Source organism: Chinchilla lanigera, unplaced genomic scaffold (genome assembly GCF_000276665.1).
Source record: "Chinchilla lanigera isolate Chin_1 unplaced genomic scaffold, ChiLan1.0 scaffold00010, whole genome shotgun sequence".
Classification (NCBI taxonomy): domain Eukaryota; kingdom Metazoa; phylum Chordata; class Mammalia; order Rodentia; family Chinchillidae; genus Chinchilla; species Chinchilla lanigera.
Window position 1 is genome coordinate 36,013,753 of NW_004955411.1, and position 15,594 is coordinate 36,029,346.

Sequence of the window (15,594 nt, forward strand, 5' to 3'; positions counted from 1 at the left end):
TTTGTTGTTGTTGTTGTCCCGAGAACTGAACTCAGGACTTTGCACTTGCCAGGCAGGCTATTATGCCACTGAGCTATGTCCCCAGCCCTGTTATTCTGTATCTTAATTCTGCCCCAAGGTTGAGATAATGTTTATTTGTTGGACAAGTACAGAACTGTTGAAAATCTTTTAAGCACATTGAGAGACAAAGGCAGAGAGGAGAAAGAGCTAATCAGAAATCAAGGGCAAGAAGAGTAAGATCCAAAATAAATATAGTACAAGGTTGCACAGAATATCCCAGAAAGACATCTGATGGCATTTCCTTTAAAATCTACATACCACAGTATCAAATGGCTTAAGTATCTATAGCCAATCACATAATTACTACCCCAAGCTGTTACTACTACAAAACTACTACAAATTACTACTACAAAATTACTACTACAGGAGTGAAAGATACATAGGAAAAAAATTGATAGTACGATGAGAATTTGATCTTTGAAATACAAATGAAAACACAGAAGGCAATTATTGTAGTGTACTTAGCTGTCTGTCATTAGCAAGGGATTACTCTCCAGTTCAGGGTTGCTCACTGGAAGCTGTCAAGGTTTTTCCAATCAGAAAGCTGCCAGAATTTCTAAAAAGTTAGCACACACCATTTTCTGCTTACAGACTAGACGGATCCTGCCACCATGGCTGTGAACTGGCACATCTTTTATTTAAGTTTCTTCTTGGTTCAAAAGACTCAGGGCTGTGACTTGACCAGAAGAGGACAGCACTGTGGCATTCAAGGAACACTGCACCCCAAAGGGACCCTCCTCATTGTTTCTTTGATTATAAGGCCCACAGCCTTGAGCCACTGCTCTTAAGTAATGGATTTAAGAGCTCTTAAAATTCCTTCCTCTACTTCTGAGGCAGTGGAGGGCTTCGGTACATTGAAACTCTGGCATCAGAACCTAAGTTTCTCCAAAATTCCCTAAGATTAAACCATAAATCCACTAATGAAAGTTCAAATTCTCTTCATGTTCTTTTCTTAAAGCCCTGTTGACTCTACACACCTGTAAGTCATCGTACAGATATGAAGGCATCCTTCAGCAGCGTGGAGAGGCCACAGTGTCCTCTCCCTCCATGTCATTCTGCAGATAGGAAGGTGTCCTTCAGCAGAGTGGGGAGGCCAGGGTGTTGCCTGCACTCTTAGGCAAAAGATACTTCATCCATATGCCAGTCTCCAGAGTACCTAAAAGATTGAAAGTACAAATATTCAAAGTTTTGAGTTTTCTTTAATTCTTTCCTGTACGACTGGTTCTGCTATCAGTTCAACCAGATACCCCCAGATATAACAGGATAAAGATTAGAACTTAAAAGTAACTAAATCAGAACACTGTTTAGTTGTTTTTATTAATTCCATTTGATCCCATATTTAATTTTAATGCTAATTTTAAGCATTGCTTTGAAAAAATATTTAATTGTAATGCTAATAGTGCTTTCCAATAAATGTTTTCTTCAAAATTTGTGTAACAAAGCCAACCCAACTTTTATTTGGGACGCTCTCAAAGGTGTAACCACAATGTGTGGAATGAGAATTTAAATAGAGACATTCAATCCAAACATAGCATGCATAATTCAACTATACCTTGTGTTGGTTTGGGGTTTTGCAAGGGGAACAGTATAATACAGGAAACATATTTTATAAGATTATTTATAATAGTCACCCAAAGAACCATATGCAGAAAGAGAGTGCAGGAAATCTGTCTGATAGGTCCCTCACATTGTACTTCTTGACTTAAAGAGAAAAATTCCAGCAGACAATCAGTCTGTTCAAATGGAAAGCCTCTCATTCAACTCAAGAGACTAAAGTGGATCTGTTTGTCAGGATGGTTTCCGGGTCTAGTTCTCAGGCTTGCAGGAAGCCTCAGAAGTCTACAGAATGTCACACTATAAATCAACAACATGCCAATGTCTTCCTGCACTTCCCTCCCCCAGATGCACCAGAACCACCAATCACCCCTGAGGAACTTAAATTTTCCACCTTCCTCAGTGGAATTTCCCACCTTTCATACCTAAAATAGTCTATAAAGTAGGCCCCCTTCCTTTGTTCAGGGCCAATGGCTTTTTCACCCTTGGCCCAGGCTGCACCCAGCCTGAAATAAAGATGTGCTATTTGCTTCAATCCTTCCTGTCCTTGTGGTCTTGGTCACTACTCAGGGTCTAGCCTGACACTGTCCACACACTAAATACCAAAGAATCCAGCTGAGGGCCTAGATCCCACAATAATGTCCTGCATGAATCCAGCTGAAGAGCTAGAGCCTGTAACAGTGTCTCCCACAAGTCCAACTGGAGGCCTAGAGCCCATGACAATGACCCATGCAGGCCTTTTTCATGGGTGTGCACTAGGAAGGCCCAAAGGCCAGTGGTGGAAGCTAGAAAGTCTGTGCCAGCGGGAAGAAGGGGATGTGCTAGCAGGCTGAGGGATCTACACTGGAGCCAGGAAGCAACACTCAAAGTAAGAACTGGCACGCCCCTGAAAAGTACAACAGCCATCCTCAGCAACAGTGAGGTCCCAAGCTCTTCTGATCAGGAAAGCCAACATGACAATCTTCTCCAGGAGACTGAACAGTGCACCATCTTCCCCTTCAGAGCCATGAAGTGATGCTCAGAGTGAGGACCAGAGCTCCCCGAAAGTGAACTAAAGCCATTCTCAGCAACAACAAGGTCCCGAGCTCCTCAGACAATGAAAACAGCCCAGTACATCAGGAAAGCCAGCATGACAGGCTCCTTCAAGAGAACCAACAGCTCCTTCAACAGCACCCAACAGCTTCTACCAGCTCCCTACAGCCTCTCTAAGCTCCCAGTGGTTTCTCTTCTTCTTCTCCAATCCTGACTCTTATGCTGCTGGCAACAGTCCTCAGATGGCCTCCCATAACAAGCACCATGCTGGTTAAGTTCAGCTGGTTGTTACAAGCTGACCACCAGCTGTCAATCCACCTTATACATATATTCAGTATATTTTATATCTGTGTATGTAGTTTGATAGAAGTATATACACCATTTTAAAAAGAGCAAGGTATGTCAATATGGTTAAAGTAAATATTGGTGGGAAAATGGATTTGTATGTACTCATGGGGCCTTAAGTCTGTTTATTTGTTTTTTTTATCTGCCATGGACAATAATAATTTTGTGAACTTAGGTCACACTTTAAGATCCTTCCCTGTCCCATTATCACAAGCACCACAATCTGGTGTCATAAGAATTTTTGCTCTGGGACAGGACTGTGAAAGAATCTAGCATCTAGAATTATACAAATGTGTCCCAAAGGAAATATCACATTTAGGAGATTCACAGAACCTGCTTTTGTCTCAATGACCAACTTTCTGACAGGAAATCTAAGGTCCAGGAAATTTAAATGACATATAGTAAAGGCAGAAGTAGAATTTTAGACTGTGGGTCAGTGCTCTCTTTGACAGAAGCATCTCTACAAGTTTCCTTTTCAGAACACTAGATTATGTATTTGTTGAACAGTGATATTCCTGAGGGTAAACTCTGGCTTCATGTACACCACAGGCCCTGGACCTAGTCCAGATCCGATGACAGAGGTAGAAAGAAGTTACCAACCACTGCCAGCCTGAACATACATCCTAGCCTGGCTGTGCCTTCAGAATCAGCTGCCCACAGAGTCTCTTGCACCAAAGCATCCTGTCCCATCAGGGTATGTTTTAAAAATGCCATGCAGGAATTAAGAGTATAGTGCATAAAATTATGATTTCCTTCATGCAAGTGACCCTTACCTTCCTGCTACTCTTAGCTCTGTTGACCTCTTCTTAAACTAAACGAGTACACCAGACCGCCAAGGCTGTCCTCACAGTAAAGGATACTCCAGAAACACATGGACAGGATTTCCCCTTCATCCTTCCTCTGAGTTTCACCTGAAAGTCAGGCAAGTAAGCAAATATTTTTGTTAGTGTTCATCACTAACAAAATAACAAGAACCTGGTATTTTTAAAAAATTGAGAATTCCTATAGAGTACCATATAAAAAGTCACACAGGTAATATTAGAAACAAGAATAAGAAAAATGCTAAGAATGTTAACTGATTTTACTGGTGGTGCTATGTGCCAAGAAGCACACTGGTGAAACTGCTGCACTAAATTCTCAGAGCGCATTTACAGGGCCCCTATAGGTGAGCATGTTAATATTTCAGTTTTATACATGAGAAAGCCAAAGCTCCTGAGAGGCCAGGGGACAGGAAGGGCATGGGGCGGATATCTGAATGAAGAACAGCCTCCAAACAAAGCTCACATCCTTACAGTCCAGATTTGTTTAGAAAAATACATTTTCCTAGTGTAATAATTTTTTGGTTGTTCATTCTTAGTTTAAGATTTGTACTGTAGGAACTGAGCTTTCCCCCTCCTCCTTCTTCTCCTCTTCCTTCTCTTTCTCCCCTACTCCTTCTGCCTCCCCCTCCTCCCTCCTCCTTCCCCTCCTCCTCTTCCTTCAAAATTTCCTTAAAACAAAAGTTATAAACTTAATTCATTCATAAAATGCTTTGAGAGCTCCTTCTGAGCTCCACACTCTCTGATCAAATCCAGTTTTATTTCTCTGCCCATCCCTTTAGACTTGTCCAGCCTCATAAGCTGAATCTTCCCCTGGGTTGTTACTTGCTCCGGCTCTTTCTTGGCAGTTTCTAGGCAGCCCAGACACAACTTTCTTTGGGGTTCTATCTCTCTTCACCTCTGTAATCCCTTCCTGAACCATGCAACAAGAACCATCCTTTACCATAGAACAGCCTCACCGTATCACATATATACCAGACAGGGCTTCCACCTGACCACAGTCTCTGAATGACCTGTGAAAACACTTCTGTATCATTCTGATGAGTGAGCATGCTTAGAACATCCCATGGAAGCAGACAACTCACCTGGCTACCTAAAATCAACCCCTCTGCTTTCGGAGAAGCCTAGTTGGCCAACACTTTATGGGGCTGCTGAAGCTAAGTTACTGAGTAGTCCCTAAACAGACAAAATATAACCAACATAAAAAGTTATGCAAAAAAATTCATTGAAACCCTATTAGTAATATGCCCAAACTGGATACTACTTAAATGTCCAACAACCATAAATGAGATAAACAGTTCAATACCATTAGGACAAGGAGAATGAACAAGAAAGACTATGTGCAATTATGGGGGATGAACTTCACAAATATAAGTAAAATAAGCCAGATTTTAAAAATACACTGCCTCATTCTATTTATAACTTGTGAAAAGAAGCAAACTAACTGAAGGCATCAGAAATCAGGCTATTGGTTACTCCTGGGAGCAGGAAAGGAGGAGGACTCCAGGGTGATGGTCACTTTCTATTAGTTGAGGGGCTAGTGATACAGTGTGTATACTTGGTGACAGACATTCCATTGAGCCATCTAGTCATGATGGGAAGGCTTTCTCTGAGTGTAAGACCCTTTGTAGAATGAGACCCAGGAAAGCGTCCACTGTGCCGTCTAGTTGGCCTGAGAGTAAATAGTTTCCTAGGGAGCTCAGTTATCTCAAGATCATAGAAATCCATGAAAGGACTGGAACTAGACAGCTACGTCCTGTTAAAAACCTATCTACCAAAGTAAGTCCCTGGAATGTTATATCCTTTTAAAATTGGAACAAGATATGCTCCTTCAAGAAAACAGCACTTAAAAGACTTGAACATTTAACTTTGGTTTTCATGAACACTAGGAAGACACAATGACATACCTATTTGATAAACGCAAGAGAAAGTCCACTGCAATTCTATAAAAGGACAGAGGATAAAATATTTAATGCTTTCCTACCCATAACTCCAACCATCAATAAGGAGAAAACCAAAACACAAGGGACAAAGTGTACCTACCTCTACCAGGAAAGGTATTGAAACTATACCAACCAAGGTTGACACCTAGCTTTTCTAGCCTTTTTATTTCATCTAATTTTGCATACACCTGTATTCTCGATCTACCTCTCTCCCTTTCATTTTAGCATTAGCCAAATAGATAGATACTTCTCTGGGAGGGAAAATTGACAACTGGCAAGGGTTCATTGATAGCCTGTGACCCACCATTCCACATTAGTTAAGCTTTAAAGCAAATATCTGGACAAAGCAATATAGTTAAAAATACTTTAGTTGCACACTCATAGTTGCTTCAATGTCCTGAATAAATTCAAAATGTTTACCTTTCATGATCATTTAGACTTTGGGAAAGAGCCAGAAGTCACATAATGCCAGTTCTGGTGAACAACTGTAATGTTTTTACAAGCTGGCCTTCCATTAAATGGCACTTGGAGGCAACACACACTGTGGGGTTTTTTTTTAAATCACACCTTGTAAAGATACTAATCCATTTGGTAAGCACTCTGCTCTTGCTACTAGTCATTCTCCTGGGGATCTGCCCAGAAGCCCTGACTTAAGGGATATGCAAGAGTTTGTACCAGTTCTCACTGAAATACAAAGTGTGATCAAAAGTTGCAGTGGATGTTTAAAAGAAAATTGTTGTAGTAAAAGATGTTGACATTAACCCCTCAGAATACTGCCCCTCACTTCAGACACATATCCTATCCTTCTGTTTACTTTCTGACATAGTTCTGGAAGTTCTCTTTCAAGTCTTTAGTTGTGTTATCATTGCTCCCTCAATATCCTAAATTGATTTTTTGAAAATCTACTTTTTATTGTAAAAATCTACTTTTTATTCATTTTGACTTTGGGAAAGAGCCGGAAGTTGCGTGGTGTCGGATTGGTGAAGTGAATGAGGACCCGCCATAATGTGTTTACGGGCCTTTCTGTTGGATGGCGCTTGGTGATAGCATTCACTGCATTTTTTTACCACACCTCATAAAGATACTCATGAACAAGGACCTCCAGGACTGCTTCAGAAAGTGGTAAGAATGATGGAATATGTGTGTTCAAAGGGAAGGGGAGTAATTTGAGGGGGATTGATGGCAATGTGTCTTTTACTGTACCGAATTTTTAAAAATTTAAACATTCACTGTATTTCTGGCTCACACCTCATACTTCTCACACAGAAACACTACCAAAAGTTAAGGGTTTTCAGCAGGTCATGAACCAAGTCCTGTCTCTAACCGCTGAACTATGCTCTCTGAAATCCATTTGCAAGTTGCATTAAAGTCACTTCTTTGAGGAGAGTGGCACTCACCTTTCTTGGTCTGACTCTCCCTTTTTCTCAGCTCATCTCCCAGGACCAAGGTTGTCTCGTTCACCCACAGGGTTCCCCAACATTCCTGTTCTTCAGCTTTTGCTACAACACTGTATTACCTACAGAGTTCACATGGACAAGCGTGACTTTTTAGTCTCATGCTTTCTCTCCTCAGTTTCTCTCCCTTCCTTCCATAAATCTGTAGTCTACCAAAAAGACAAAGGAGGACAGAATCATTGGGCTTGCATGGCTTCTTACTTAAAAGATGAGGCCTTGGAAACATATGACTACATTAATGTGTAAGCTCTGCTAGAACCAATATTTTGGTTCTCATGGATAATCTAAAATAGTTGTTAAAATGGATAAGTTAACTAAACATAATTGTGATAAATGCTCAGAAATGTTTATAAAAGTATCTGAGTCATCAGTCAATAAGTATAAATTCAAGTACTCATGGTTTCTTAAAGTCTATATGTGGACAATTCATTTGGGTCTATTTAATGTGTTTTCTTAAATTATTGATTTTATATGTATACACACACACACACACACACAGTTTAAAATTGCTTTCTTCCTGAACTTCAGTAAAGGTTACTAAGAGTTAAAATTTCTAATGTATGTTTCCTTATTCAAAGATAAAAAGACACAGAGCTTGCCTGGCAAGTGCAAGGTTGTGAGTTCCATTCCCGTTACCAGAAAAACAACAACAACAACAAAAAGATAAAAAGAAATGAGGCCAGGCACCTCTAATCCCAGCACTCGGGAGGCTGAGGCAAGAGGATCATTGTGAATTTGAGGCCAGCCTGGGCTACATAAGCAAGTTCAAGGCCAGCCTGCATTACATAGTGAGACCCTGTCTCAAAAAAGAAGTGAGAGAGAGAGAAGTGGGAGTTTTCCTCTGGGAAACCCCTTGGGGCCACAAGACTGCCAGATGAAACTCCCTCTATGGCTGAAAACAAGCCATCTAAATGAACTTGCTTTAGTTTTCTCCGAGACCCTGACTCCCCTGGTTTTTCATGGATCCTATGATACTGTGTTTACTCTCAGTCCCTTACTTTTTTGCCAGTTACTTTCATTTTTTAAAAGTCCTGCTAGACAGTTAAGGATTTGTTATGGTAAATTTTTTTAGCCAAATGACAGATTTCTGAAAAATGTCCGAACAGGTCATAATGAACAAGTAGTATAATTTTTTTTTGTTTCATTGTTTTTTTGAGATAGGGTCCTGCTATGTAGTCAAAGCTGGCACTGACTTCACTCTGTAACCCTGACTGGCCTCAAACTCATGGCATTGTAACTGCCTCAGCCTCCCAGGTGCTGGAATGACAAGCCAGTGCCATCATCCCCAGAAAAAATTCTTGTATGTGTGATTAAATTTACCATAATTAAAAAGGATTATTTGACAAGGCATGTTGATGCACACCTGTAATCCCTGCATTTGTGAGGCTAAGGCAGGAAGACGATTTGTTCTAGGCCAATCTGAGCTACCTAATGAGTCCCTGTCTCAAAAAAAGTTATTTAAGGATTTTCTAAAATAAAAATTTAATACATTGATATAGAACAAAAAAATCTAATTGTCTACTTCAAACATGAGGTTTTCCTAAAACCTTAATCTGTTCTTAAAATATTTACAAAACTGAAAAGAACAAGGATTTTACATTTTATCAAGATGATTTCCTGTGTTTTCTTGTGCTTCACTGAGTTTGATTACTTAAGGAATTGAGTCTTAACAAAATCAGGGTTTAAGTGTCAGTTTTTTTTAAAGTCTTTTAAAGGGCCACTTTATAACTCTGATTAAAAGGACAATTATTATTTTACGTCACTAATACATTTGATAACATATATATCTAGGATAGGAGATGTTTATATATCTGAAGGGTAAATATGCTCAGACTGAGCTTTATTTTCAGGATTAATACTGTAATATTGTTCAGTAATTTGTAGATTTAAAATCATATAATGTTAATATAAGCAAGATAACCAATAAGTTCCCATTTTAACATAGTATGCATTGCATCTAGAGCTTAAACATATAATATGGTTAGTTTAGCTTTTGGCATTTCTACATTGATTTTCAGTATGATGTTTTTATTTTTATTTTTATTTTTATTTTTTTTTGGTTTTTCTCCGGTACCGGGAACTGACCTCATGACCTTGCGCTTGCCAGGCAGGCGCTTTTGCCGCTGAGCTAAATCCCCAGCCCCAGTATGATGTTTTTAAAAAATCCACCACTTGTGCATTCCTACTATTTAAAACCTGCTTGGCATCCAACCTGTATAGACCTGCTAGAAGATTCTAAAGTTCCTCTCAAAAGTAGAAGCTACATTAATACAGTGTAAAGGATTTCTATTTGGCTGGAAAGTAGTTATTACTGACTTCTTTGCATGATAAATGCATTTATGTTTCCCATATGTATAAGTCTTCTAAAGTACAAATTTAGGTAAACATCTTACCATACTGGTAACTCCCAAACTAAAATTGTTAGAGGTGATAGACTTTTGGGGTCCTGTAGTATTCTTTGTAATAAAATGAACATTTAAGTATATTTTGGGGAAAATAGTAAAGAGAGCCTAATGATCCTGATGTAATAATGTCAGTCATAACTGTTATCCTAAAATTTGTATATAATAAAAGTGACTAATCTTCTTGTCATTTGCTAAACTTTCCTCAGTTCTAACCATGGTTATTTTCAGTCTTTGTCACCCATGTCTTTGATTCTTCTTTAAAGCATGTGTATCCTCATTCATAAAAAGGACTCTTAACAAGTACTCTTGGATACAGTTTCTAAAAACACCAAACTTATGTTTTGTGGTTCAGGATTACACTAAGTTGACTACTTTGTTAGTTTTCTTTCATATTCACTTCTGAATTTTGTAACTTTGGCCTGTTAATATTCGGTAAATGCATGACCTCTAATAAACAACTAAGCAGTATTCTGAGAAGATATGCATCACCTAAAAGATAGATAAGATATGACACTGACTCCCAGTAATAATGCTAATCTACATTCAGTAAAAGGAATAACTTCTTGCATCTCACTTTAACTTACTATAGTTAAAGTTACAACCCAATACTTCCACTTCAGGATTGGTGGAACTGAGCTTCTGGGTATGTAACAGTGAAACTTGGAGACCAAAGTTAAAGTAGATAAGGGCTAAGAGGACAGCTAATAGTTTGGCCCTTGCCTGCCAAGGACAGCCAGGACACTGTGACATTTTAACCTGTGAAGACTACAGCAAACCTTCCAAAGAGTAACTCAGGCTCCATTGGTTTAGGCCTTTCTGTGCCTTCAGTGCCCACCAAGTATTCCAGGCCTAAGGTCACTTCTAGAAGCAAAATAGACCTCCATTCCTTTCCACTTAAGATTACAGAGGATAACATCGGGGGTGAAAATATGATTTGTGTTTTCTTCTGAAGAATCAAGAGACTGAAAAACTGCTTTGGCTGAAAAAGAACAAACAAAAAATGTAGTGACCCTTCACTTGAGCCTACTTTCAGATCCATTTTCCTAAAGAAGAAACTGAGATTGAGTTTGAGAGGCTAAATGAAATGCTGTCCTCATCTTATCTAAACAGTCATAATAACTGATATACCAGGTGTTCTTAATTGCTACTCCCTCTGCTCTGAATCACCTGAGTTTATAGCTCTGCACTCTGCTCAGGACAGGGGGCCTCCTTGGCCTTCTTGGAATGTTGGGAGAGTTGTCCTTAATCTCAGTTTGTGAATGGTTTCTCCTTGGGGTTTATGATCAGCAGTTTCAGGACATGGACTCACGGTTGAAGACATGCATGCTGTCCTCAAAACAGCCACTACTCTTAGGTTTTCTTGTGTGCATCAGTCTGTTTATGGTGAAAAAATAGCTAGTTCTTTGCATGATTAACATATCCACAAAGGTCACAGCAAATCTTCAGACTTAGTATAGCAATAACCATCCCCCAAACTTACTTTCTAGGGAGTCTAGGTTTATGACAAACTATTAAGTTTTGTTTTATAGCAGAACAAGTTAGGTGATACTATTATTTTTATCTTGGGGTGCAAAGTACTTTTTCTGGACTGTGATATGAGAAGTGCTCAGTAATGCTGCTGCAGACCATGTGACATTTTGCTTTGGTGCCCTCCAAAGTCCACAAGCTACAGGAGGGAAAATGGCCCAGGGAAAACATGACTGCAGAATATATTCTTGTCCCCTCTTCAGGTGATAACCTTTGCTCCACTGTTTTGTTTTTCAGCTCTACCTATTGTTAAAATCATCTGGCAGTGATTTAAAAGCTACCCATGCCCAGTACTTTTTCTTCAGAACCAATTTAATTGGTCTGCAGTGGATCCTGAGTGTTGAAAGTTTAAAAGTTCCACTGGTTTAAATTTAATGCTCAGGCCTGGCTGAGAACTGTTGACTTTGACAATGAAGAAAACTGGAACCTCAGGTGATCAGAGGGATTCTTTTAGACCGATACACAACTCAAGTAAGTCGTGCTGCTTTGTAGATGACTGGCATTCTCAACACTTCTTCTGAAGGAGAAGCAAGGAGTAAAGCATCTGTTTTCTGTAGTGTTTTCACTTTACATAAGTGTTTTGGAAATGGAGTCTAATAGCTTTGGCCTTGTAACTTCTCTTAGGTTTATGTTCTAATTGCTAAACTAAATATACTGCCAGAGAAAGTGTTATTCCCTGGATTTTTGAGTATGTATATTGCAGAATAGTAATTTCCTAATGATGATGATTACAAATAGATCTATATGTCAGAGTGGAAAGGAGGTTCTATAAATGACACGTCGTGTAGAAACTGGGCTCCTTTTCCGTGCTCCCCTTCTCTGTATGGCCCAGTAGTAAAAGCCTGCTGTTAGTGACCATGGTTCTGCTGCTCACTTATTTAAAATAAAGAGTACAATGTTGTTTCATGCTTCTACCTTGGATTGTGATTCAGGTGTGCAGCTATCTCTCCACCTCTCCTTATACTTTATGGATGAATCTTGGAATAAGATAGTTTTTAAAGTGGGAAAATTGAGGCTGAGACGCTAAATGAAATGCTGTCCTCATCATATCTAAACAGTCATAATAACTGATATACCAGGTGTTCTTAATTGCTACTACCTCTGCTCTGAATCACCTGAGTTTATAGCTTTGCACTCTGCTCAGGACAGGGGGCCTCCTTGGCCTCCTGCCAGGGACTCTGGGCAAAGTTTGGCCTTTCCTGGCTCCTCTTAGAAAGCCTTAACTCTGGCCAGGAGAAGAGAGGAATTCTTGTTCCTAATGGAGTGTGTGGTCTATGAGGGTCCCCAGTGGTTTCCATGAGGAAAGGGGCTACTCTCATATTGCACCTTTGTGGATGTGGCCAGGCGTGAGGGTGGACTCAGTGGCCAAGTTCTGAGCAGACCACCTGCTGCTAGAGACCCCCTGGGATGAGAAGGATGGGGCAATAGACTGTGATTCACAAGGACACCTGTGAGGACTGACTGGTACTCCTCCACTACCTTCCCTCTGGAAGTGTGGTGGTTTGGGGATGTCATGTTTCTATTATTCTCTACAAAAGCATTTTGAGTTTCCCTTCTTTTGAAAACTTGAACAGCTTCAGTAGAGTGTTGAAAAACATTCAAATATAGTGTTGTCAAGAAGATGACATTTAGGGTCTGCCTGGATTTGCATTGTCACTTTCTCAGAAGGGGAAACCCTCTACTTAAGTGCTCCCCCTACATGGTGTAGTCATTCAATTAGACATTTTGGCATTGTTGTCTTCATTGTCTCTTTCTAAAATATGCTTGAGAATTTTTCTGAGTATTGGTTTTGTGGTCATCAATTTTTAAGGTGTTCTTTGATGGAAAGTCCTAGTTTTTCTTCCAGTTTTGAAAGAGCACATTGCAGGGTATATCAGCCTAGGTTTGAAGTTGTATTCTTGTAGGGCTTGAAATGCTTCACTCTAAGCTCTCCTGGCTTTTAATGTTTGTGTTGAAAAGGTAGCTATAATTCAAATGGGTTTACCTTTGCAAATGATTTTTTGCTTTAAGAACTTTTAAGAGTCTGTCCTTGTGTTGGACTTCCAGGATTTTAATGTGGTGTGTTATGGAGATGATCTTTTCTGATCATGCCTATTTGGGATTCTATATGCCTCACTTATATATTAAATTCATTCTTGTACTTGGTAAGTTTTTTGCTATTATTTTTTAAACTGTTTTTATGCCATTTGTACTGTCTTCTGATTTTTCACTAATTGTAATCAACTTTACTGTTCTTTGCATTATCTAGTAGCTGTTTGATCCATTGTCCATATTCTCCTATTGTTTGTATGTACCTCTTGAGTCTGTGGTCACCTGCATTAGCCCTATTTGTAGTTCTGATACTCCATCCTCACATTCTGATGCACAAAAATCCAGAAGAATTTTTATCTTCTGGATTTGTTTGGTACCTTTTCACGGATTCTGATTCTTTGCCAAAGTGGTCATATTTTGTTTTATTTTCTTTAGTTCACCTAGCTTTTTAGTACTTCTTTTGCAAGCTCACTGATGATTTTATTAAATCTGTTATCTGCTTAGTTATAATATCTTTGAACTCCTTGAGAAGCTTATTGCCCTGCTTTTTCCTCTTTTATCATTTCATATAATTCAGCTGTTTAACTTTTAATTCCTGTCCACTGAGGCCTCATGGATCAGTCAAGGGGGAGTTGGAGGTTTTGGAGGCATTTTGTTGCCTTGTTTTCTTATGCTTCTATTGTGTGTATGCTAAGGGCTACAAGTCAGTTACAATTACAGTAGACTTTGTTGTTACAGTAGACCTCTTTTTTAGTGTCTGCTTTTCAGAATAGACTCCAGCAATGGCTAACTATAGAGCTTTGCCTTTTTCCCAAGAGCAAACCACTCTGTGAGTCTGAGGGAGGAAAATGCAATGTAATTGGCTTGGCATCCAGTTTTCTTGTGTTAGTGGAGATAGCTCTCTCTCCCCAGGAGCTGGGACTAACTTTCCAGACTGCTTTGTTCTTTTCTTTGTGTTGTGCTGTTTCTCCAGCTTCTCTGTAGTTTCTAGCTTTCCTGCATCTTTCTCCCACCCCTCAATTCTCAGAGATTTACTTTTTTGGTTCACTGAGTTGTTTTTCCAGATGTTTTGATTCCAGACCATGGAGCAGCTCTATTTTGCTGCCAGTCTTTACTCTGCCACTTTTAATCCCTCTCTAAGCTTTTTTTTTTAACCTTACCTTTCTCCTATCCAAGGTGCCCAGGTGTCATATCTATCAAGTTTCAGTTATCACAGGAATTTGGAATCAGGAGCAGGCACTGTTGAGTAGGAGTAAAGTCCAAGAACCAGATAGGTTGTAATAGTGACTCTTCCCTGCACACACTTATAACATGATCTGGGTGTTTTTCATCACCTCCTTGTACACTCAAGCAGCAACAAAGCAGCTGATATTAGTCCTATTTTATGGATGATATGCACTTAGGTGCTTTTCCTTTCAAAGTCTTATAGCCAATAAGGAAATGAGCTAGAGTTTGTATTTAGGTTTGCAGGACTCAAAACCCCATGCTCTTTTCACTGAGTTGTTCTATCTCTGTATTGACAGTTGTCATGTATTAACTGGCCTCTTGAATAAGGTATATAATTCAACCCTTTCATTTATTGCTGATCTATAGTAATCTGGCTTTGGTCCCCATCTGTCTGTAGAATTGCTGGATTGCTGTACCTCTGATTATTGTACCTGGTAGACTTTTTTTTTCCTTGGGGCGGGGTACAAAGAATTGAACTTAGGACCTCATGCTTTCCAGGCAGGCGCTGCAACACTGAGCTAAATCCAAGGCCCCTTGGTAGACATTTTTAACCCTTACATCTATGCAGTCATTTATGCATCCGTAATTTGGGTGACTTAAACATGCCAGGCATTCTACTTATGCTGGGATATGTTGGTGAGCAAAGTAGATATGATTTCTGACTTAAGATTTTAGAACCTGATATGAACAACTAATCCAAAACATCAGCAAATCAGAAGCTCAGTTTACCTGTGCAGGCATAATAAAAAGTCTGTTTTAATCCTTTGAAGAAGTAACTTGTAAAGAACGAATCAGCATTATGTTGAGATCACTCTAAATTCCCAAAATCTTCTCTCTATTCCCCTTCAAAGTTTTATCTCTTGGAGGAGAAGTAAAAATAAGTAAGATGTATTATGTACATGTACCAACTCCCCATGATTGAATGTAAGCATTATGTACTGCAAACATGTACTAATAAAAATTACATTTTAAAAATGAAGTCAATCCAGAAAATCAAGTGGTCTTGCGTTTACACGAGGCGGTGATTTCACAATCAGAGATTTAAGATGCGCTGGTCTTGAAAACGGACCGCGGCTACTAACTTCCTGCTACAGCAGCCCGCCCTGAAACTTGTAGTACACCCTGGCATTTGGAGTGCACTCCTTGGAATGCTTGTTTCAGGTCAGCACTGGGTGGTGCTACTTTTCGTTATTCCCAG

The 15,594-nt window shown here is 39.5% G+C and overlaps 1 protein-coding gene and 1 long non-coding RNA gene across 3 annotated transcripts in view; one reads left to right on the top strand and one right to left on the bottom strand.

The window, feature by feature from the left end:
• Mettl20 (methyltransferase like 20) overlaps positions 1–12,053 on the top strand; it is a 26,223-nt gene extending 14,170 nt beyond the window's left edge. Inside the window, exons 5-6 of one of the 2 annotated variants that reach the window (XR_001232832.1) lie at positions 3,541–3,685; positions 6,706–6,843. Coding sequence is in view for 1 of the 2 variants with exons in the window: in XM_005377899.2 (XP_005377956.1) it covers positions 11,376–11,407 (32 nt within the window). In the remaining variant the exon portion in view is untranslated. Of the gene's footprint in view, positions 1–3,540; positions 3,686–6,705; positions 6,844–11,375 lie in introns of those variants that run through there. The other variant, XM_005377899.2, reaches the window with a different exon arrangement.
• LOC106147841 lies at positions 275–15,319 on the bottom strand. The gene is made up of 3 exons (XR_001232834.1): positions 15,126–15,319; positions 7,150–7,268; positions 275–1,216 (listed from the first exon to the last, which is right to left on the bottom strand). It is a non-coding gene; the product is annotated as an uncharacterized LOC106147841 (long non-coding RNA).
• Positions 15,320–15,594: the final 275 nt, after the last annotated feature.